The 26,183-nt window shown below is 41.4% G+C and overlaps 1 protein-coding gene across 1 annotated transcript; it reads left to right on the forward strand.

The window, feature by feature from the left end:
• Window positions 1–726: 726 nt before the first annotated feature.
• LOC121879929 lies at window positions 727–26,011 on the forward strand. The gene is made up of 12 exons (XM_042386746.1): window positions 727–835; window positions 2,264–2,587; window positions 10,111–10,249; window positions 10,351–10,594; window positions 13,255–13,502; window positions 14,419–14,681; window positions 18,164–18,223; window positions 21,050–21,373; window positions 22,370–22,508; window positions 22,610–22,853; window positions 24,263–24,510; window positions 25,421–26,011. Exons 1-12 carry the CDS (start codon window positions 762–764, stop codon window positions 25,691–25,693), a joined length of 2,580 nt encoding a protein of 859 aa, XP_042242680.1. The 5' UTR covers window positions 727–761; the 3' UTR covers window positions 25,694–26,011.
• The last annotated feature ends 172 nt before the right edge of the window (window positions 26,012–26,183 follow it).

Below are 26,183 nucleotides of genomic sequence, written 5' to 3' on the forward strand. Positions count from 1 at the left end.
CACACAAACAAGGAAAAGAATCGTAATATCCGTGTTTACTGACGTCACGTTGCTGCTTTTCCAAGAACCTCCTGGCATGTTCATCAGAACTGGTTTGTGATGATGTAAGTAACTGGGCCGGAGGTGAGAGAATATAAGACCCAAGTTCAGGTGTGTGCTGGTCACAACTCACCTGGTTGACGCTACGACAACAAGACACCTTCAGTCTTACCTGTGTACTGTAGGTCAACACTAAACAGTAGGTAGGTAATGCTGCTGTTGTTTTACTACATTATCACTACTAATAGCGCCTGCTATTGTTAACAGTGTTGCTACACTGCAACACAAGTGACGTCACTATGTTTACAACACCATATTGTGGGTCAATTCGTCATTCAGTCATTCACCCGAAGCCACCTTCAATAATTTGCACCAAGAAAAGGATGACCCATTATTTAACAGATAACAGACAGATTACTTAACGAGTAATTACGAGAGAAGAAATCTGAGATTATTAAACTTCCAGGAAGAATAGCCAGTGTACGGCGTAACAGTAGTTTACCGCTTATTTGGCGCCAACTCCAACACACGGAGGTATGGTGGGCAGGTGGGGGAGGTGGCGCACAGCCCTTGATTTTTAATTTAGCTTATGCCCTGGCTGATAGCAGGATGAGAGAGCGGTGGACCCTGGCGGCTGAGTGTGAAGTAGTATTGGCTGAAGCGAGGACTGGAGAGGAGTTGTAGGGAGAGTAGATACAGTAGCGACAGCAGGCAAGGTGGCGATGAAGAGCGACGGAGGAAATTGGGGAGTGACAGAGTCGCTGGATGGCGACGAAAGGGACAGTGTCGATTGCAGGTAACGGTTAGAGGAACGGCGACAGAAGGGACAGGAAAATCGGGAGTAGTGAACTGCGTGGACGGATTCGGTGAAGAGAACAAATTTGAAGATTTGAATTTGAAGGACTCTTGGCATACCATGTATACATATGTTCTTGTAATTATTTTGTTGAAAATTTTATTGTTAATTTAAAGAAGTTACAACCGTAAAGGTTGCTCCTTTTAATGACCTACCAGTAAATAAAGAAACCCTACACATAATCATATCTGACAAAACAAAATACTTCAAATAACGACAACATATAATTACACACTCCATAATCTTCAAATATTTTAATTCAGGCAAAACTCTGTGATTCCTAATATAATATTCCGAGGCAGTGAGCATATAAGGGGGGAACAAGATGTCAGACTGCAGCATGTTGTTCACTAAGTATGTTTTACGGAATATATACCTTCATTGTGTCGAGGAGTTCTGCTACCTGGGTGACAATCAGTGCTGGAGGTGATGTTGAAGTTAGTTCAGACACACAAGGCAGGTGTGGCTGGAAGAGGTTGAAGAAATTGTTGCCTTAACTGACGGCAAGAGGCCTTCCCCTGTTTCAAAGTTTTGTTCTACTTTTTAAGTCTAAAGACGAAATGTTCGAGTGTGTGGCCATATGTCTGTCCACACTCTTTACATTTAGTGATGTTCACATCTGCCTGTGGGAGACGCTGCACAAGATCAAGCACCTTGGTGAACTACCATCAGGTACTCACGGCTAATCCACGAACGTGTTAAAATAAGCGTAAAAAAGAACAATGACGAAGTGTTACGTACATATCCAATAAAAGCAAAACACTTGCGTTAAAACAGACCGTCTTTTTTTTTTCATCTTAAATTTTCGTTTCTCCTTTATCATTATCATGCGATGAGTTCTTAAATTACTTTAAATATTGTGATACAAATATTATGGGAACAGGTTTTTGGTTGAGCATTCGCATAGCAAGAAAATTATCACAGGTTCGATTCCCAAGACGAGTGGAAAACTGAGATCCTTCTGTGTACACTTGGAGTTACACTCTGCACTAAAGTGAGTGCACACTACTAGGTACACCAGCTGATGGTAAAACAACCAATCCGTGGATTAGCGGCTCAATAGCCGCTGAATGGTGATCAAACAACACTCGGTGGATTAGTATTCTGTTAAGAGTGAGGATAACCCACTAACTGTTGAATGGTAACAATTAAAATATCTGCTCCGATTCATCCATCCGATATCATAAGCCATGTAATGACTTGCAAGAATGAAAAGTTTCTTACATATATCATTATTAGCAGTAGTCAAATTGGTTGTAGTAATGGTTATATTAACAGTAGAAGTAGTCGTAGCATTACATTTTTTTTATAAACAATACATAATGAGTATTCAGATAATAACAGCTTCACTCTTCTTCTCGTCCACAGAATGTTAAACTTTGTGTCGGCAGTGTTGTTATTGACGCTAGTGGGTGTGGTCAGCCCTCAGTGTATCACCACCAACGATACTCAGTCCCCACCACTCCACCCTGACCTGGGCCACATCCTCCCCTTCAGCTTGGGTTTGTTCAAGGAGCTCTACGTCCCCGGCAGCGCCACGGGCAACTTCTTCTTCTCCCCCTTCAGCATCTGGAACGCCCTCGTCTTGGCCTACTTCGGGTCGGCTGGCAGAACCCGGGAGCAACTGCAACGGGTTCTCAACCTTAAGAACCCAGCTGATACCCTGGCCACTTACAAGGCCGTGGACCGTCTGTGAGTACACACCTGTCTTACTTACCCACACCTGTACCTTAGCGACCAACACCTGTACCTTAGTGAACCACACCTGTATCTTAGTGACCCACACCTGCACCTTACTGACCCATACCTGTACCTTAATGACCAACACCTGTACCTTAGTGACCCACACCTGCACCTTAATGACCAACACCTGTACCTTAGTGACCCACACCTGTACCTTAATGACGGCACGGGGTGGAGGAGACTGCAGTGGGAGCGGGTAAACAAAGTGAAAGATTACAGGGAAATAGTGTTAGGATGATGACAAAACTCAATTAGACAGGGCGTTTAAACCTAAACGCGGCAAAGGGAGGACTCAGAACATGACTAACTTAAATGTCTACTACGCGAACAGTAGAGGTATGAGAAACAAAATGGATGATATTAGGGCCTTGGTATGTACCGGAAAAATCGATATAGCATTCACTGAAACATGGATCAACCTAGACTCACGTGAGTTACCGGTCGAATACCAAATTGCGGATTACAAATTGTTCGATACTGATAGGCCGTCCAGGAAAGGAGGCGGAGTAGCCATCTATGTCAGGGATAATCTGAAGTGCGAAATAAATAAGGAAATAAAAACTGAGCCGAATACAGAAACAATTTGGATAGAATTAATCGACGGTAGGGAAAAATTAATCATAGGAGTAATATATAGACCTCCCAATCTTGATAGAATTAATGAGCGACTTATCTAGGATGAAATGCGCAGGGCTTCCATACACAACAAAGCCTGTATAGTAGGGGATTTTAACCTTGGCCAAATAGATTGGACTGACCTTACCGGTAATTCAGAATTAGAGGATTTCCTCGAAACGATCCAGGGCTGTTTCCTAAGTCAACATATAACCGAACCCACCCGGGGTAATAATATACTCGATTTAGTTCTGTCGAACAGAGAAAACCTCATTAGCAATGTCGAGGTAGGGAACGAACTTGCAAACAGCGATCACAAAGAAATTAGATTCCAGTTAGATTTTCTGGTCAGACGTAAAGGGAATTCCATTAAAGTCCCAGATTTCAGAAGGGCAAACTTTGATAGTTTAAAGAGGCAGCTGGGAGAGGGGGTGTCACGCATGGATGTGAACCTGACAGATGACACCGACCTGATAACGAGATCTGAGACTGCCGAGTTCCACGACAATTAAAATAACGAGTTACTTAATGCACAAACGCAGAACATACCATACAAAAACTCAGATCAGACAACAATGACCCTAAATGGATAAATAATTATTTAAAGAACATTATTGGCCAAAGGAAGGCTATAGGTAGAAGCATAAATCGTGGCGAATTTTACCTCCGGGAGTATTATAAGGTATTGGCCGGTAGGGTTAAAACCGAGATAAGAAAAGCAAATAGACAAACTGAAACCTAATAAGTCACCTGGTCCTGATGAGATATTTGCCAGAGTATTAAAGGAATGTAAAGATGAGCTTAGTATGCCCTTAGCAAAGTCGTTTAACATGTCATTAAAACCAGGTGTCGTACCAGAATCCTGGAGGATAGCGAATGTAATACTGTACCGATTTTCAAGAAGGGGGATAGATCACTATCCTCTAACTATCGCCCAATCAGTCTAACATCAATAGTAGGTGAATTACTAGAATCAATTATTTCAAACTCTATTCGAAACCACCTGGAGAAGCACAAGTTGATCAATGATTCCCAACATGGCTTCACAAGCGGGCGTTCATGTCTAACTAATCTATTAACATTCTTCTCATCAGTTTTCGAATTGGTGGACGAGGGACACAATTATGATGTGGTATATCTCGACTTTAGCAAAGCCTTCGACAGAGTCCCCCACGAAAGACTATTAGAAAGGTAGAAGCGCATGGCATCAAAGGTAATATCCTTAAATGGATTAGGGCGTGGTTACAGGACAGGAAACAGCGAGTGAGCATAAACGGCACTAAATCGCATTGGAGCAACGTCACTAGTGGAGTTCCCCAAGGCTCAGTACTTGGACCATTATTATTTATTATATACATAAACGACATAGATATCGGCATAGACAGCAACATAAGTAAATTTGCTGATGACACTAAAATAGGACGTGTAATTAAATCTGATGAGGACTCTGCAAAACTACAGGAAGATCTAAACAAATTTTTCGAATGGTCGGAAAAATGGCAGATGAAATTCAATGTGGACAAATGTAAAGTACTCAGTATAGGAGATGTAAACAGGGAAACCAGTTACCAGATGAACAACGATGCCATTGTGGAATCCAGAGAGATTTAGGAGTAATGATAAGTAGGAATCTTAAGCCAAGTAAACAATGTGTTTTTGCTCGTAACAAGGCTAATAAAGTACTTGGGTTCATACAAAGGAGTGTTAGTTACAAGACTAGCGAGGTCATCTTAAAATTATATCTAGCGCTTGTGAGACCTCACCTGGATTATGCAGTTCAGTTCTGGTCACCGTATTACAGAATGGATATAGAATCATTGGAAAGAATCCAGAGGAGAATGACAAGACTAATCCCGGGCATTAGGAACCTTGAATACAGAGACAGGTTAAAGCATCTTAATTTGCACTCCCTCGAGAGACGTAGAGTGAGGGGCGACATGATAGAGGTGTATAAATGGAAGTCAGGGTTAAACAAAGGGGACATTACAAAGGTACTCAAACTATCCAACCAGGAGCGAACTCGTAACAATGGTTTTAAATTAGACAAATTTAGATTTCGGCGTGAAATAGGTAAACACTGGTTTGGAAACAGAGTAGTGGATGAATGGAACAAGTTACCAAATATCATCATTAACTCGAATACGCTGGATAGCTTCAAACATAGGTTGGATGCTTATATGAGCAATAGGGGTTGGGTATAAGCGGGACTGCCCAGTATGGGTCAATAGGCCTGCTGCAGTTTCCTCCATTCTTATGTTCTTATGTTCTTATACCTGTACCTTAGTGACCCATGACCTAAACAGCACAAAGCCTGTTCATCAAGCTGATGGCGCCGTGAACCTCCAATTGGGGATTGCCTGTGCCACTTCTGTGGTTGGAGTAGCATTTTACCTGAGGTTCATGGCGCCATCAGCTCAATAAACAGGCTTTGTGTGAAATATAACAAAGTCTAGGATTGCTTTTAATGTCCTTGTGGTAAGGTGGTAGCAATCCCTGGTCACACCCATAAGGTCGAGAGTTCGAGTCCTGGCTGGTGAGGTCGTTGATTATATATTGAAAGTCCACGTGTTATATGGACTAAATGAAATAAATAAATAAATATATATATATATATATATATATATATATATATATATATATATATATATATATATATATATATATATATATATATATGCTGATAACCACAAGGAAAGAAGAAAACACGAAGTTCGTGTTTTCTTCTTTCCTTAGCATATACCACCTACAGTGATTTACTTGCATATATATATATATATATATATATATATATATATATATATATATATATATATATATATATATATTATATATATATATATATATATATATATATATATATATATATATATATATATATATATATATATATATATATATATAAATGTAATATTCAGAAATTTCAGTGTAATTTCAAATGCCGCGCCATTGGCGATACTAAGTTTTCAAGGTCGTCTGAGGGAAGAGAGCGTTCCCCGCACATAGCGAGAGGTTGTGGAACTAGGCCTATATGAGATTAAATGTAATTTGCCAAATTAATAATGATGCGATTCATGAAGTTAAGGGACTATTATTGAATTTTAAATTATTATAGATCGTTTATCAGTCTGAATAGTGTTACGGGTGTCCCAAGGAGTTATTAGTTAGGCGGAAAATATGTCACGTAGGCCTAAGCTAACGCCTTGAGAGAACAGGAGGCGGGCTCTCTCTCAGTCACGTGAAAGCGATCGGACCTACAGGACATCCCCGACCGCCCGTCCACAGAAATAGTCACATGGCCTAGTCACCTGTGTTGCACTATTGCAGTATAACAAGTAAGTCTCATTCGATCTCAGACAGGGTTTAGATACGGCAGTGATAAAGTTAACAAGAGCTAACAGTGAGTTCATTTCAGGGTTTCCGTCAGAACCCACTTGACTGCGAGAAATTGACTGCGAGAGTGATGACTGCCAGAGATTGACTGCCGTTTGAGACTGCCGTTGATGATTGATGATTAGCGATTGTCGCAGTTGGAACGATCAGTGCAGGCTTGTCACTGGTCAGCGGGGATATCAAGGGATCTCTTGAGTGAGCAAGTGCTCCCGACAACTAAAACGACACAGGACCAGCATCAGCATTGGGTGATCAGTTCTTCCCATGTGGGTGCACAGCACCACGTGTTTTCGGTCAGCTAGAAGTATTACCTACTGGCTAGGGTCACCTGCTGGCATTCTCTCTTCCCGCCCATGGGCACACTGAGAGTACACTGAGGCTATCTGAATAAATTAATGGTCACACACTAAGACCAGGAGTCTAGGGGATGCCTAGAGAAACATTTTATCTCCCTTATTACAGGTGTATGTTGAGTTGGGTGAAGCAGGGTTCCCAGGTATTGGTGGACTCAGTAATATCTTAATAATAGTGATAATATTTTGGGTGTAGTTAATACCATTTTTTTCAGTTACTGATATTATCTTGATGTGTGTAGTTTAATATTTCTTAAATGATTTTGATACTATTGTTTTTTAATGTTTGTTTCACTAATTGACACCAGAGTGATACTGTGATTTAGTTCCTTTAATGCATTTAATTTTTCTTTGTAATTCCGATCTCGGATATAACCTTTGTTCCCCAGAGTAGTGTTAAGTTAGGATAGGAAGTGTGCATCGGTTGGTGCAACCTAATTCTATTGAGTGCCCTGAAGGCCTATTCAGGGTGGAGTTAATAAGTTTTTATTTTTCTATACCATTTTCTCAGTGCTGGACATAATTGTGTTGAGTGCCCTTAAGGCCTATTCATTGTAGAGTTATTAATTTCCTATTTTGTTAATACCATTTTCTCAGTGGTTGATATTATTTTGTTGAAAGCCCTTAAGGCCTGTTTCATGCGTGCAAACAACATTTCTTAATACTTTAAATTTATTGTTGTCTAATGAGGCATTGTCTGAGTTTCTAATAATTTCAATCTCAGGTATAACCTTTATTCCCCAGAGTAGTGTTTTAGGTTCAGGTTAAGAGGTGAGCATATTGGTGTACCATTATTTGATTGTGTTTGTAGTGTTGGAGGGAATATAAGTGTAAATTTAACAGTGTGTCTCATTCATCCCAGTCACAGACGCTATCCTTCCACGGGTCACGGACAAGTCATTTTGTTTAGTAAATTTAAGTGTTCTTGTGCTGGTTCGGGATTTCTCCCAAAGGGGCACTTCCACTGCAATTACCATCTAATAATCTTTCATAAACCCCAAGCCAAGTGGGAAATTAAAGTCCAGTAAATTCCGACAGGTTACAAATGGTAGCAGAGCGTAGTTTTTAATGTCGTGACTGATAGTTCTGTGGTTGGGTTAATGAACGCCATCATGTGTTGGTTAGTAATGGTAGGGATTGAACTCGCACTGATGCTCATCCTTGTGCCCGGATTGAGTTGGTTAGGCTTGACAGTAGAGATAAAAATGAGGAGGAAGAGAGACAGCCACGAGACCTTGGTACAGCTGAGAGAGGAGTTCGCGGACCTAAAGAGGGATTATCAAGCACGGGTAAACAGGTTCAAGTGGGAGTTTCAGGCACACATTCAACGGTTCAGGGAGGAAACAAGGGGTGAATGTCAGGCACACGTCCAGCAGTCAAGGAAGTGTCAGGTCCAAGTGGAAAAATACAGGGGTACGTAAGTAGTTCAGAGAGGTTGATCGAGCCCTCCAGCTGAGAGACAAGACGAAGCCGACCGATTACAGTTTAGGTGTGCATGGTAATGAGAAAAGGCAGGTTGTCGAGGGTGAGTTGGAGGAGTCGTGAGTAGGGCAGAGGGGATTGGAGAGATGGTTAGGTCAGAGATGTGCGTTGAGTAGTGGTTGCTGTCATGAGCGGGATTGAGAGTACGGTTGTAATGTCCAGGGCCTCACTAATATGGACTGGTACATTGTCAGAGGGTTGGTCTGCCGGCATGAGGTTCGAAGACGTGGATTGAGTTGATCATTGAAGACGTGAGAGCGTTCGTGTGGACTGAGTATTGTTTTGCCACTGGTTCCTATTAGTTCAAGGGCCAGGCAAAGGAGAGCATGTTTGAGTTGGACTGAGTATTGTTTTGACATTGGTTCCTCTTAGTTCAAGGGCCAGGCAAAGGAGAGCATGTTTGTTTTGGACTGGTATTAATTTTGACATTGGTTCTCTAGTTAAGGGCCACGCAAAAGGGGAGCGTGATGTTCTGGTTGGTTTTGAGTTGGGCTAGGCAAGAAATGGAGTTGCTGGCTGCGAGTTGGAATACGGCAGAGTTGAAGTTGGTTTCTAAGTTGTTCTCTCAGCACATGAGGACAGTGCTGTCTTTTTTTAGGGGGTCGAATGTTAGCGGGAGAGAGAAGGGGAGAAGAGAAGACGGGAATGCTGCGTTTAGCACGTTAAAGGGGTGAGATGCAGTTTCTTAGAACAAATTTCTAGGGGGGTCGTATGCATGTTTTCTCAGCACATGAGGACAGTGCTGTCTTTTTTTAGGGGGGTCGATTGTAATATTCAGAAATTTCAGTGTAATTTCAAACGCCGCGCCATTGACGATACTGAGTTTTCAAGGTCGTCTGAGGGAAGAGAGCGCTCCCCGCACATAGCGAGAGGTTGTGGAACTAGGTCTATATGAGATTAAATGTAATTTGCCGAATTAATATGATGAGATTCATGAAGTTAAGGGACTATTATTGAATTTGAAATTATTATAGATCGTCTATCAGTCTGAATAGTGTTACGGGTGTCCCAATGAGTTATTAGTTAGGCGGAAAATATGTCACGTAGGCCTAAGCTAACGCCTTGAGAGGACACGAGGAGGGCTCTCTCTCAGTCACGTGAAAGCGATCGGACCTACAGGACATCCCCGTGCGCCCGTCCACCTGTGTTGCACTATTGTAGTATAACAAGTAAATCTCATTCGATCTCAGACAGGGTCGCTATCCTTCCACGGGTCACGGACAAGTCATTTTGTTTAGTAAATTTAAGTGTTCTTGTGCTGATTCGGGATTTCTCACAAAGGGGCGCTTCCACTGCAATTACCATCTAATAATCTTTCATAAACCCCAAGCCAAGTGGGAAATTAAAGTCCAGTAAATTCCGACCGGTTACATATATATATAAATATATATATATATATATATATATATATATATATATATATATATATAAATATATATATATATATATATATATATATATATATATATATATATATATATATATATATATATATATATATATATATATATATATATATATATATATATATAATGAAACAGCTTTATCATTGCTGACAGTATAAGCACCTGTCAATCTACACTTGAGCAGTGCCTGTCAATATTGTAAACCTATGTTCGGCAACTCACACAGATACGCAGAGCGACAGGCCAACAACAGCGACTATGTGATCGATTTGGCCAACCGAATGTACGTGAACGTGAGCTTTACCCTCCGTGACTGTGTGAGCCAGGTCCTCTCTGAGGAGGTCCAGTTCCTCAACTTCTACCAGGTCAGTACAGCTACACACATGTCACTGAACTCTCTCTCTCTCTCTCTCTCTCTCTCTCTCTCTCTCTCTCTCTCTCTCATACCATGTTTATCCGCCCTCAGAACGACGAGGCAGCCAACAAGATCAACCAATTCGTGTCGGAGACAACACGGAGCAAAATCACGCAGGTGGTCACCCCCCAGGACCTTAAGAACGTCGTCATGGCGTTGATTAACGCCGCTTACTTCAAGGGCCTCTGGCTCACACCCTTCAAGACTTCCCTCACCTCCAAGGATAAGTTCTTCACATCCCCAAACCAACACACACTAGTCGACATGATGAATCTAAACGATTACTTTAAAGCAGGTATGTTTGTCTAGACTCAAGATAAAGCTTGTCCAACATAGTTTCCTTCCTCGCCATAGTTGAGGCGATCACCTGCCCAAATAATAGGCCAGTACATGGTTGAAATTCATATGCAATAATAAGCTAGTTCCGCCAGTGAAGCATCACATAAGTGTTGAAACTTAATTCCAAAAAAAATATAAAAGTAAATTCATCTTGGCGTTGCTACGCCTTATCCACGACATCACGCCTCTTCTGAGCTGGGGTACACACGTTTGTTAAGACTCTAATTTGCATACTTTCCATTCACCACATATGGCGATTGGTGCAAGTACTGGACAACTCTAGTGTAAATTGCATAGGTACCAGAAATGTTACAGCTTTAAAATAATTCTGGTAAAATTATCAAACCAATTTTAATATCTGAAGACAACCTGCACATGATCACAAGACCATATGAATTCAGTCTTGACAGTCAATAATTCACTCAATATGGGTAACATTCAGGAATTCCAACACATAAACCTGAACCCCGAAATTTTTCTTTTTAACATTTTTCCATTGTTGTATTTTTACATCTAAAACACCACTCATGGAATAGAAAACGCCTCTCCCTATCTGTGCAGGGACTTATCTAGACCGCGTCCCTATTGTAACCTTATATTATTATTGTCCGTGACGTCACACGTAAAATCGATATTTGTTAACGTGGGAGACATCTTTAATTTGTCAAGAATTTTAATAATAATCATAATTTTATATAATTTAAGCCAGTGGTATCGGGCTAAAGTCCTTACACATATGATAAACGCTCCACCATTTTAATAAACTAGGTTTATGACCAAGTATAGCAGATGAATAAGACGTGAATTATGGCTGTCTCATTGTTGATGCATGTTGTTGTGTAAGTGTGTTCACTTTTTAACCATTTATTATCATAATAAGTTCCATAAAACAAAGAGCAGTAAGAGTTAGGTATTTGGGGGGTAACTGGGGATTGGCTGCTCTTGGGAGACGCTTAGATTATTTAATCTTAAATTAAGTGAACTATGATTCATTTATTACTGTACAATGAAAGAGACAAGAGGCAATTAACTGTAATTACATGACATCTATGTTTGTAACTTCATGTTACAAATAAGAGAAACATGGCGAGTATTTAAGTTGCAGGCAACTGTGATTCTAATTCGTATTAAACGTACAGGTAATGAACGGTACTGAAGCAGGGCAGGAAAATAAACATTACATGTCTTTTTTTTTGTTTTTTTTTACGGGAATTAGTCCACCCGGGCACAGATCAAACGACCCACAACGGAGCCTGAAGGGCGAAAAAAAAAGAATGGAAAGAAATTGAAAATATAGAAAAAAAGGTATACTGTATTAATCTACACCACGAAGATGCCGGAAAACCAGGTTTTTAAAGTGAGACAGATTGTAAGAGCAAGGAAACACAGAAGAAGGCAGAGCATTCAACAGTTTGGCTGTGTGAGGAAAGAAGGAGGTACTATAACGGGTTATTCTCGTGTGACCGACATCCACAGAGAAATGGTGGGCACCGCGGGCAAGACGTGTGTTACGAACCCACGGCCTTGCCGGCGGTACACAGGATGCCAAATCCACTGAACATTGCCCGTTAAAGTACCTGTAAAAGAGAGAGAGTGAAGCAACATTGCGGCGAAGGGAAAGGGGAGAGAGATTGTCGACTAAAGGAGGAGAGTTAATAAGACGAAATGCCTTTGATTCCACCCTATCTAATAGTTGGACAGAAGAAGAGCCACCCCAGATATGAGAACAGTACTCCAAGTTAGGACGAATGAATCTCTTATATACTTGGAGCAACTGCTCAGGAGTGAAATAGCTGCGGCATCTGTACAGCATTCCCAACTTCCGGGAGGCAGCTTTAGTTATACTAAGAATATGTGATTTCCAGGACATATTGGAGGAAATGGTGAGGCCTAACATATTTATTTCAGAATGTGGGAGGATGATAGCGTCCTCAAATGTAATTGGTGGGAGATCGTCTAATTTACAAAGTATAATTGGTAAAAATGGAGTTTTGTGACTATTGAACTTAACCAAGTTTGTATCGCCCCATTCAGAGATGCTGCACAGATCCGCGTTGATAGAAGTAATGATATCAGTTCTAGAAACAGATCTAGTTTGAGAGTTAGGAGGAAGGGGAAAATGTGAGGAAGAGTGAAGAGTAGAATCATCGGCGTAAGAATGGATAGAATTAGTTGTAGTGTGAAGTAAATCATTGATAAAAAGAAGGAAGAGAGTTGGTGAAAGAACAGAACCCTGTGGGACGTCACTATTGGTAGAGAAAGAGCGAGAAATTGATCCCTCGACAACAACTGCCATGGATCGATTCTCAAGGAAGCTAGAGATGAGAGCACAAAGTGGGGGAGAGAAACCAAAAGAGGGAAGTTTAAATAGCAAAGACTTGTGCCATACCCTGTCAAATGCTGTAAGGCACGTCGGGGTAAGTTAACTGATATCACCGTTTTAAATTTCAAGTGGATAGAAGCAATGAGTGTAACACGAGTAAATGATATTAAAATTACTCATTCCTGCTGTCCTGAAAGAGTGGACAAGTACAATAACATCATAACTATGTATAGGAAGACGTGTAATTATTGCTGTAGTGAAGCAAATAACAATTAAGTTATCTGGTGCTGCAGGAAAATCAAGTGAGCTGGGAGCTACAGTGCTTGAGCTGCCATACAAGGGAGAGGCTGCGTCCATGTTTGTGCTTCTGCCTGACTCTGCGGCGACCGACGACAACACCACAACACCCCTGGACGCCATGCTGACCCGCCTCACCCCATACACTCTCAAAGCTGCCCTCGCCACACTGAGAGGACAAAGAGTCGACATCAGGATCCCCAAGTTCAAGATGGAAAAGTTGATCAAAAAAGAACTTAATGAGGTGAGTGTCTTATACGTTTAAGATTATTATAACGAGGACTGCAAGTAATACCTGGAAATATAGCAAAATTACTCCCAAGAACTTTTTGGCCAAATGCATAATTACGAATAAATAATTATGTAAGAATTATATTCATGTTCACGATGATGCTGTTAAAACTATCCATTCACCGTTTGTCTCCTCTTTAGAACAACTGTCACTTGCTTTTCTATGTTTATCCAAACTTCACCAATTATCCGGCTGTGGACACACTCCCCACCAAGGAATAACTTTGCATTTCTTTTATGTGCCAAGTTATGAATGGTGACATTTTGATAGTGCCGGAAATAATTAATGATAAAAAGTTAAAGTAAAATCAAAATGACGGAAAAGAAAACAAAACCGGAAAGAAAAACAACCCAAAATAAAACGACAAGAATAAAGAAACCTATAAAAGAGAGAGAGAGAGAGAGAGAGAGGCCAGCCAACTCCACAAACTTTAGTAACTAGAACCCACCTAATACCATTTCCCTTCAACCTCTCGACCTACCAATTAACATCACTATCACACCTGGCATGACCTTAAGTATATCTGAAGAGGCTGGCTGGAGTTATTTCAACGGAGTAAAGGCATTTACCAAATACCTATCTCTCACCAAAACATTGTGACACCGTGTTCATTTTCACAAGCCAACAAATTTCCTGACAGCATTTATCACTACTGCCTTCACAACCAAGGAAAAAGTCAGTCACAAACTCTTGTATTTTTTGTTTTTAATCAAGATGCCTCAAACACTAATCAAATATCTACAAGAAGAAGCACTTAAAGATGTAGATGAAACTTTGCCCACAACGATCCTTTAAGTTTACATTTCTAGTTACAAAACTGATGACACACTGCTTCATGTTGTTAAAAATATTCCAATCTTCCCGACAGGCTCTCCAGCGTCTTGGGATCCGAGACATCTTCAGTGACTCTGCTGACATGTCCATCTTTGATCCTTTACGTCGGCTTAAAGTGAAAGAGACCATCCATAAGGCCGTAATAGAAGTAAACGAAGAGGGTTCAGAGGCTGCGGCTGCAACAGTGGGACTCATTGTTCCCTTGTCGGCCCCGTTACGATTCATATGTAATAGGCCCTTCCTATTCTTCATCCACGATAACCATACCAATAACATTCTCTTTATGGGCGTCTACAGGCAGCCTTGAACCCACACAAAACCATAATGTACACCCTTATAGAACACCAATATAACTTAGGCACCTACAAAGAGACCTCCGTAATATCTTGACTATCACTGCCCACTATTATGTTTACGTGACCATAATAATGTAAAATATATCCCCTATAATGTGGTCGTGATGTGATCAACTGTGTATGTGAGTTACAAGTGTTCCCCAAGAACTGACTGACAGTGAAGGCTGCCGCAGTAACATTCTAACCCTAATGTTTCGAAATTATGAAATATATAAACAACCTGGAAAATAATATTCAATTTAGTTCCTGAATAAAATATACATTATTCCCCTGTATTTCAGTACTTCCTTCCAGTTGTCTTAACAATATTAACTTTTTGTTAATGTAATTCTTCCTGCATAACACACATGACATGATTATAATCTTGCTAATTAAATATTATTTTGGGTATAATAAGTTGCGTCAGTAACAGATCAATACACTGTTGAAGCATTACACATGGACGTTCTCCTCCCTTTAATATTTAATTTTCCACTCCTTGCAACGGTGGTACCTTCCCATTATTTCTCAATCACACTTCCAAAACGATACTACCACCCCTCCAAGACGATATTACCACCCCTCCAAGACGATATTACCACCCCTCCAAGACGATACTACCACCCCTCCAAGACGATACTACCACCCCTCCCAGACGATATTACCTCCCCTCCAAGACGATACTACCACCCTTCCCAGACGATACTACCACCCCTCCAAGACGATACTACCAATTCCCCAGACGATACTACCACCCTCCAAGACGATACTACCACCCTTCCCAGACGATACTACCAAGACGATACTACCATTCCCAGACGATACTACCACCCTCCAAGACGATACTACCAACCCCTCCCAGACGATACTACCACCCTCCAAGACGATACTACCAACCTCCCAGACGATACTACCACCCCTCCAAGACGATACACCACCCCTCCCAGACGATACTATACTACCCACCCTCCAAGACGATACTACCAATTCTCCAAGACGATACTACCACCTCCAATACCCAAGACGATACTACCACCCTCCAAGACGATACTACCACCCCTCCAAGACAATACTCCCACCCCTCCAAGACAATACTACACCCCACCAAGACATTACCACCCTCCAAGACGATACTATCACCCTCCAAGACAATACTACCCCAAGACGATACTACCAATTCTCCAAGACGATACTACCACCCTCCAAGACAATACTACCACCCACCAAGACGATACTACCACCTCCAAGACGATACTACCACCCCTCCAAAACAATACTACCACCACCCCAAGACGATACTACCACCCCTCCAAGACGATACTACCACCCCTCCAAAACAATACTACCACCCCTCCAAGACGATACTACCACCCCTCCAAAACAATACTACCACCCCTCCAAGACGATACTACCACCCCTCCAAAACAATACTACCACCCCTCCACGCCAACATTACCTGCCTACCCGTCAATAATTATCCAACCCTCACCGTCATCAGAACACTACTGTACATGAGTGACCGTCAGGTTTTACAATGCTGAGCTAAAACATTACTAGAAGGGACAACACATAGTTATATATTTGGGAATAAATTTCAGTTAATTTCACTAATGCTACGATTAAATACTTCGGAGTGTCAGTTCAAGGTTTAATCTCTCAAAATTACACATTTTGGCAAAAGTGAGCATCTTCGAACTGTATTAAGCGGAACCAACCAACTTCCTCTTCCGTCTTGTGAGGAAGATGATTAACTGGTTTCATCACTGGGATCTCAAGTCAAAGATGGAATCCATACAAAAGAATCATCTAAAGCCTTACAGAAGTCAACCTTCTGCAGACAAGATCTTGGTCTCTATTCTCTACAATGCCAGAGGGATTCTGTTGATTGACCACCTTGCACATAAAACAATGATCACTAGTGCAGCCCTAATGCGATAACTGAACAACATTATCCATCTGGGAGAAACAAGGACGACCAAAGTGTGGTCCTGCTTCACGACAAGGTGCCGGTCCACAAATCAACATAAGCCATCACCCTCCACAATATAATCCTCCATCCATCTACAACTTACTCCAAAATCCCTTCATAGCTTACTCCACAGTCCTTCCACAAAAACATATTTCACCATCCCTCCATAAAAACATATTCCACCATTCATCCACAATAACATACTTCACCATCCATCCACAACAATATACTCCACCATCCCCCCTCATCATACACCACTATCCCTCCACAACATACTCCACCATCCTTCCATAATATCATATCCCACCTTCGACATTTCCAAAGCATTTGTTAGGGCCTAGCACAAGTCTTTGCTTTCTAAACTTCCCTCTTATGGTTTCTCTCCCCCACTTAGTTCTCTAATTTCTAGCTTCCTTGAGAACCTAACCATGGCAGTTGTTGTTGAGGGATTGATCTCTCGCTCTTTCTCTACCAATCACATTTCAGGACGCAATCACTCTGCCAAATTCTAAAAGATATGCTAGGCCTTACCATTTACTCTAATATGTCATGGGTCACACGTCCTCAACATAGCTAAAGCTGCCTCCCGAATGCTGTACAGATGCCGCACCTACTTTACTCTTGAGCAGTTGCTTCAAGTTTATTAGGGATTCATTCGTCCTAACTTAGAGTACTGCTCTCATATTTGGGGATGGCTCTTCTTTTCATTAACTGTTAGATAAAGTGAAATCAAAGGCATTTCGTCGTATTAACTCTCCTCCTTTAGTCGATAATCTTTCTTCCCTTTATCTTCGACGCAATGTTACCTCTCTCTCTCTCTCTCTCTCTCTCTCTCTCTCTCTCTCTCTCTCTCTCTCTTTTACAGGTACTTTAGCCGGCACTGTTCGGTGGATTTGACATCATGCGTACCGCTGGCAAGGCCGTGGACTCGTAACCCTCATCTTACCCGCGGTGCCCACCGTTTCTGTGTAGGTGTCGGTCACACTATAGAATAACATACAGCCAAACTGTGGAATGCTCTGCCTTCTTCTGTGTTTCCATGCTCATACAATGTCTCGCTTCCAAAAGCTGGTTTTCCGGCATCTTCGTGGTGTAGATCAATAAAGACTTTCTCTTCTATTTTTAATTTATTTTTACTCATATCCCCTCCCACCACCCTCCAGGCCCGGTTGTAGGTCGATGACCTCCACAACAACATACTCCACCAGCCCTCCAACAACATACTCCATCACCTTTACATAACCCACAATCAACTCCAATCTCAAGAAGGGTGGGAAGGGCAGCCATCAGGGGCTTCCACACAAACTAGGAAAAGAATCGTAATATCCGTGTTTACTGACGTCACGTTGCTGCTCAAGAGCCTCCTGGCATGTTCGTCAGAACTGGTTTGTGACGATGTAAGTAACTGGGCCGGAGGTGGGAGAATATAAGACCCAAGTTCAGGTGTGTGCTGGTCACAACTCACCTGGTTGACGCTACGACAACAAGACACCTTCAGTCTTACCTGTGTACTGTAGGTCAACACTAAACAGTAGGTAGGTAATGCTGCTGTTGTTTTACTACATTATCACTACTAATAGCGCCTGATATTGTTAACAGTGTTGCTACACTGCAACACAAGACGATTACACACTCCTGGTATTATCAAGTGTTGTGTTGTGTTATAGTGTAATGCAAGACTTACTGTACTATAAGTGTTGCATTTTTGTTTACTGTTAAATTCTGATATGTCAACAGGGGTTTGGCAAGTGACGTCACTATGTTTACAACACCATATTGTGGGTCAATTCGTCTTGACCAAGAGCTGTTTCATTCAATCATTCACCCGAAGCCACCTTCAATAATTTGCACCAAGAAAAGGATGACCCATTATTTAACAGATAACAGACAGATTACTTAACAACGATTAATTACGAAAAAAAATCTGAGATTAAGAAACTTCCAGGATGAATAGCCAGTGTACGGCGTAACAGTAGTTTACCGCTTATTGGGCGCCAACTTCAACACACGGAGGTATGGTGGGCAGGTGGGGGAGGTGGCGCACAGCCAACACCTCCCTTGATTTTTAATTTAGCTTATGCCCTGGCTGATAGCAGGATGAGAGAGCTGTGGACCCTGGCGGCTGAGTGTGAAGCAGTATTGGCTGAAGCGAGGACTGGAGAGGAGTTGTAGGGAGAGTAGATCACTACAGTAGCGACAGCAGGCAAGGTGGCGATGAAGAGCGACGGAGGAAATTGGGGAGTGATGAGTAGCTGGATGGCGACGGAAGGGACAGTGTCGATTGCAGGTAACGGTTAGAGGAACGGCGACATAAGGGACAGGAAAATCGGGAGTAGTGAACTGCGTGGACGGATCAGTAAAGAGAACAAATTTGAAGATTTGAATTTGAAGGACTCTTGGCATACCATGTATACATATGTTCTTGTAATTATTTGTTGAAAATTTTATTGTTAATTTAAAGAAGTTACAACCGTAAAGGTTGCTCCTTTTAATGACCTACCAGTAAATAAAGAAACCCTACACATAATCATATCTGACAAAACAAAATACTTCAAATAACGACAACATATAATTACACACTGCATAATCTTCAAATATTTTAATTCAGGCAAAACTCTGTGATTCCTAATATAATATTCTGGGGCAGTGAGCATATAAGAGGGGGGACAAGACGTACAGTGGTGTAGATGTCAGACTGCAGCATGTTGTTCACTAAGTATGTTGTACGGAATATATCCCTTCATTGTGTCGAGGAGTTCTGCTACCTGGGTGACAAACAGTGCTGGAGGTGATGTTGAAGTTAGTTCAGACACACGAGGCAGGCGTGGCAGGAATTGTTGCCTTAACTGACGGCAAGAGGCCTTCCCCTGTTTGAAAGTTTTGTTCTTTGCAACTGGCATAACAAGCGATATACTGTATGGCAGTGAAACATTAGCGCTTAAAGAGGATGACACATAGGCTTGAGCGAGTTGAAATGACAATGGGGAGATTGAATTGTCAGGTGACGTTACAAAATAGAAAAACCTGTTCAGAGCTAAAACGTAGCTGGGTACTGAGAGTACTGGCGAGGTTTTGCTTACAGGTAGTCTGAGATAGTTCTATCATGTGAAGAGAATGGTAGAGACAAATTGGGACAAGAGATTCATGAGTTTCAATGTGCAGAGGAGGATAGCTTGGGGTAGGCCAAGAACGACAAGGGGTGAAGACGTGAAAAATAACTTGCGGCAAGAACTTAATGAGGGAATGGAATTCTCAAATGTGCCGCCGACAGTAGCTAGTTTATTGCCCCCTCCATACTGGTCCCGTGAACTGTAGAGCAAAAACGGTGTTTATCAGAACCCAGTGGTCCAGATATTATGACATTGAGAGTTACAGAATATTTCCAGTACATTGTTTAAGTCGGTACTTAGAATTTTGATTAGATACGAAATGCGAAGGGTGGATACACCTTTAGTATGTCAGCTATCTTGTCATCAGAGATGAAGTGTTGTGCCACTGTGTACACACTGTGTACACTGTGTCCCTATAAGGTTCTACTTTTTTGGTCTAAAGACGAAATGTTCGAGTGTGTGGCCATATGTCTGTCCACACTCTATACATTTAGTGATGTTCACATCTGCCTGTGGGAGACGCTGCAAAAGATCAAGCAGCTTGGTGAACTACCATCAGGTACTCACGGCTAATCCATGACCGTGTTAAAATAAGCGTAAGAAAGAACAATGACGAAGTGTTACGTATATATCCAATAAAAACAACACTTGCGTTAAAACAGACCGTCTTGTTTTTCATCTTAGATTTTCGTTTCTCCTTTATCATTATCATGCGATGAGTTCTTAAATTACTTTAAATATTGTGATACAAACATTATGGGAACAGGTTTTTGGTTGAGCATTCGCATAGCAAGAAAATTATCACAGGTTCGATTCCCTAGACAAGTGGAAAACTGAGATCTTTCTGTGTACACTTGGAGTTACACTCTGCACTAAAGTGAGTGCACACTACTAGGTACACCAGCTGATGGTAAAACAACCAATCCGTGGATTAGCGGCTCAATAGTCGCTGAATGGTGATCAAACAACACTCGGTGGATTAGTATTCTGTTAAGAGTGAGGATAACCCACTAACTGTTGAATGGTAACAATTAAAATATCTGCTCCTATCCAGCCATCCTCTATCATGGTTCAGGTAATGACTTGCAAGAATGAAAAGCTTCTTACATATATCATTATTAGCAGTAGTCAAATAGGTTGTATTAAAGGTTATATTAACAGTAGAAGTAGTCGTAGCATTACACTTTTTTTATAAACAATACATAATGAGTGTTCAGATAATAACAGCTTCACTCTTCTTCTCGTCCACAGAATGTTAAACTTTGTGTCGGCAGTGTTGTTATTGACGCTAGTGGGTGTGGTCAGCCCTCAGTGTATCACCACCAACGATACTCAGTCCCCACCACTCCACCCTGACCTGGGCCACATCCTCCCCTTCAGCTTGGGTTTGTTCAAGGAGCTCTACGTCCCCGGCAGCGCCACGGGCAACTTCTTCTTCTCCCCCTTCAGCATCTGGAACGCCCTCGTCTTGGCCTACTTCGGGTCGGCTGGCAGAACCCAGGAGCAACTGCAACGGGTTCTCAACCTTAAGAACCCAGCTGATACCCTGGCCACTTACAAGGCCGTGGACCGTCTGTGAGTACACACCTGTCTTACTTACCCACACCTGTACCTTAGCGACCAGCACCTGTACCTTAGTGACCCACACTTGTACCTTAATGACCCACACCTGCACCTTAGTGACCCACACCTGCACCTTAATGACCAACACCTGTACCTTAGTGACCCACACCTGTACCTTAGTGACCCATGACCTAAACAGCACAAAGCCTGTTCATCAAGCTGATGGCGCCGTGAACCTCCAATTGGGGATTGCCTGTGCCACTTCTGTGGTTGGAGTAGCATTTTACCTGAGGTTCATGGCGCCATCAGCTCAATAAACAGGCTTTGTGTGAAATATAACAAAGTCTAGGATTGCTTTTAATGTCCTTGTGGTAAGGTGGTAGCAATCCCTGGTCACACCCATAAGGTCGAGAGTTCGAGTCCTGGCTGGTGAAGTGAATCGGCTGCTTGTGCAATTAACCAGGTCCTTCACATATATTTATTATTTGGGTTTAAGTAACGAAACCCAAACGGTAGTTCCTTGTTTTATTATAAAAGGGTTGTATATATATTTCCTGAGTGAAGATCGACCGTAAGTCTCACTGTATAGGAGTGAATGAGAAAGGGACGGCGTTTATGTATTATAAACGTTAGGTCACGTCCTTACGATATAAGTTGATGTGAGCGATTAAAGAGTGAGGGCCTCGCTGTGCGGGCTTGCAGAAATGCTGACTACGAGTCACTCCCTCCTGGGAGAGTTGTCCGCTCACGTGTACAACTCATGTCATACTCATAGACAGTGGAAAGTTACAGGGTGGTGAATCTGAATATAATATCAAATGTATTGACCCATTTATATAATATGTTCTGTTGATGAGACAGGGGCCCATTACAGAAGTCGTTGATTATATGTTGAAAGTCCACGTGCTATATGGACTAAATGTCATTGCTGACAGTATAAGCACCTGTCAATCTACACTTGAGCAGTGCCTGTCAATATTGTAAACCTATGTTCGGCAACTCACACAGATACGCAGAGCGACAGGCCAACAACAGCGACTATGTGATCGATTTGGCCAACCGAATGTACGTGAACGTGAGCTTTACCCTCCGTGACTGTGTGAGCCAGGTCCTCTCTGAGGAGGTCCAGTTCCTCAACTTCTACCAGGTCAGTACAGCTACACACATGTCACTGAACTCTCTCTCTCTCTCTCTCTCTCTCTCTCTCTCTCTCTCTCTCTCTCTCATACCATGTTTATCCGCCCTCAGAACGACGAGGCAGCCAACAAGATCAACCAATTCGTGTCGGAGACAACACGGAGCAAAATCACGCAGGTGGTCACCCCCCAGGACCTTAAGAACGTCGTCATGGCGTTGATTAACGCCGCTTACTTCAAGGGCCTCTGGCTCACACCCTTCAAGACTTCCCTCACCTCCAAGGATAAGTTCTTCACATCCCCAAACCAACACACACTAGTCGACATGATGAATCTAAACGATTACTTTAAAGCAGGTATGTTTGTCTAGACTCTAGATAAAGCTTGTCCAACATAGTTTCCTTCCTCGCCATAGTTGAGGCGATCACCTGCCCAAATAATAGTTCAGTACATGGTTGAAAATCATATGCAATAATAAGCTAGTTCCGCCAGTGAAGCATCACATAAGTGTTGAAACTTTATTCTAAAAAAATATAAAAGTAAATTCATCTTGGCGTTGCTACGCCTTATCCACGACATCACGCCTCTTCTGAGCTGGGGTACACACGTTTGTTAAGACTCTAATTTGCATACTTTCCATTCACCACATATGGCGATTGGTGCAAGTACTGGACAACTCTAGTGTAAATTGCGTAGGTACCAGAAATGTTACAGCTTTAAAAAAAATTTGGTAAAATTATCAAACCAAATTTAATATCTCAAGACAACCTGCACATGATCACAAGACCATATGCATTCAGTCTTGACAGTCAATAATTCACTCAATATGGGTAACATTCAGGAATTCCAACACTTAAACCTGAACCCCGAAATTTTTCTTTTTAACATTTTTCCATTGTTGTATTTTTACATCTAAAACACCACTCATTGAATAGAAAACGCCTCTCCCTATCTGTGCAGGGACCTATCTAGACCGCGTCCCTATGGTAACCTTATTATTATTGTCCGTGACGTCACACGTAAAATCGATATTTGTTAACGTGGGAGACATCTTTCATTAGTCAAGAATTTTAAGAATAATCATAATTACATATAATTTAAGCCAGTGGTATCGGGCTAAAGTCCTTACACATATGATAAACGCTCCACCATTTTAATAAACTAGGTTTATGACCAAGTATAGCATATGAATAAGACGTGAATTATGGCTGTCTCATTGTTGATGCATGTTGTTGTGTAAGTGTGTTCACTTTTTAACCATTTATTGTCATAATAAGTTCCATAAAACAAAGAGCAGTAAGAGTTAGTTATTTGGGGAGTAACTGGGGATTGGCTGCTCTTGGGAGACGCTTAGATTATTTAATCTTAAATTAAGTGAACTATGATTCATTTATTACTGTATAATGAAAGAGACAAGGGCTTTATGTTACAAATAAGAGAAACATGGCGAGTGTTAAAGCCGCAGGCAACTGTGATTCTAATTCGTATTAAACGTACAGGTAATGAACGGTACTGAAGCAGGGCAGGAAAATAAACATTACATGTTGCTGCTGTAAGGCACGTCGGGGTGAGTTAACTGACATCACCGTTTTAAATTTCAAGTGGATAAAACTAATGAGTGTAACACAGTAAATGATACTAAAATTACTCATTCCTGTTGTCCTGAAAGACGGGACAAGTACAATAACATCATAACTATGTATAGGAAGACGTGTAATTATTGCTGTAGTGAAGCAAATAACAATTACGTTATCTGGTGCTGCAGGCATATCAAGTGAGCTGGGAGCTAGAGTGCTTGAGCTGCCGTACAAGGGAGAGGCCGCGTCCATGTTTGTGCTGCTGCCTGACTCTGGGGCGACCGACGACAACACTACAACACCCCTGGACGCCATGCTGACCTACCTCAACCCATACTCTCTCAGAGCTGCCCTCGCCACATTGAGAACACAAAGAGTCCTCATCAGGATCCCCAAGTTCAAGATGGAAAAGGGGATCAAAGAAGAACTTAAAGAGGTGAGTGTCTTATACGTTTAAGATTAATATAACGAGGACTGCAAGTATTACCTGGAATTATAACAAAATTACTACCAAGAACTTTCTGGCCAAATGCATAATTACGAATAATTATGTAAGAATTATATTCATGTTCACGATGATGCTGTTAAAACTATCCATTCACCGTTTGTCTCCTCTTTAGAACAACTGTCACTTGCTTTTCTATGTTTATCCAAACTTCATCAATTATCCGGCTGTGGACACACTCCCCACCAAGGAATAACTTTGCATTTCTTTTATGTGCCAAGTTATGAATGGTGACATTTTGATAGTGCCGGAAATAATTAATGATATAAAGTTAAAGTAAAATCAAAATGACGGAAAAGAAAACAAAACCGGAAAGAAAAACAACCCAAAATAAAATGACAAGAATAAAGAAACCTATAAAAGAGAGAGAGAGAGAGAGAGAGGCCAGCCAACTCCACAAACATTAGTAACTAGAACCCACCTAATACCATTTCCCTTCAACCTCTCGACCTACCAATTAACATCACTATCACACCTGGCATGACCTTAAGTATATCTGAAGAGGCTGGCTGGAGTTATTTCAACGGAGTAAAGGCATTTACCAAATACCTAATCTCTCACCAAAACATTGTGACACGTGTTCATTTTCACAAGCCAACAAATTTCCTGACAGCATTTATCACTACTGCCTTCACAACCAAGGAAAAAGTCAGTCACAAACTCTTGTATTTTTTGTTTTTAATCAAGATGCCTCAAACACTAATCAAATATCTACAAGAAGAAGCATTTAAAAATGTAGATGAAACTTTGTCCACAACGATCCTTTAAGTTTACTTTTCTAGTTACATAACTGATGACACACTGCTTCATGTTGTTAAAAATATTCCAATCTTCCCGACAGGCTCTCCAGCGTCTTGGGATCCGAGACATCTTCAGTAACTCTGCTGACATGTCCATCTTTGATCCTTCAAGTCAGCTTAAAGTGAAAGAGACCATCCATAAGGCCGTAATAGAAGTAAACGAAGAGGGTTCAGAGGCTGCGGCTGCAACAGTGGGACTCATTGTTCCCCTGTCGGGCCCGTTACGATTCATATGTAATAGGCCCTTCCTATTCTTCATCCACGATAACCATACCAATAACATTCTCTTTATGGGCGTCTACAGGCAGCCATGAACCCACAGAAAACCATAATGTACACCCTTATAGAACACCAATATAACTTAGGCACCTACAAAGAGACCTCCGTAATATCTTGACTATCACTGCCCACTATTATGTTTACGTGACCATAATAATGTAAAATATATCCCCTATAATGTGGTCGTGATGTGATCAACTGTGTATGTGAGTTACAAGTGTTCCCCAAGTACTGACTGACAGTGAAGGCTGCCGCAGTAACATTCTAACCCTCATGTTTCGAAATTATGAAATATATAAACAAACTGTAAAATAATATTCAATTTAGTTCCTGAATAAAATATACATTATTCAGCTGCATTTCAGTACTCCTTCCAGTTGTCTTTAAGTATATTAAATTTTGGTTATTGTAATTCTTCCTACATAACTCAGATGTCATGATTATAATTTTACAAATTAAATAATAATATTTTATGTATAATAAGTTGCGTCAGCATGTCATGGATTTAGTAGTTTGGGTGTGGAT

This window comes from Homarus americanus, unplaced genomic scaffold, assembly GCF_018991925.1.
Source record: "Homarus americanus isolate GMGI-L3 unplaced genomic scaffold, GMGI_Hamer_2.0 scaffold29478, whole genome shotgun sequence".
NCBI classification, from domain to species: Eukaryota; Metazoa; Arthropoda; class Malacostraca; order Decapoda; family Nephropidae; genus Homarus; species Homarus americanus.

What these genes read in the sequence shown, in the direction of transcription:
- LOC121879929 (XM_042386746.1), top strand. Translation starts at nt 762, where the DNA reads ATGAAGAGCGACGGAGGAAATTGGGGAGTGACAGAGTCGCTGGATGGC. An exon ending in CTCTTTATGGGCGTCTACAG is followed by an intron (nt 14,682 to 18,163) that starts GCAGCCTTGAAC and finishes ACCTGGTTGACG; the next exon opens with CTACGACAACAAGACACCTT. An exon ending in TCAAAGAAGAACTTAAAGAG is followed by an intron (nt 24,511 to 25,420) that starts GTGAGTGTCTTA and finishes TCTTCCCGACAG; the next exon opens with GCTCTCCAGCGTCTTGGGAT.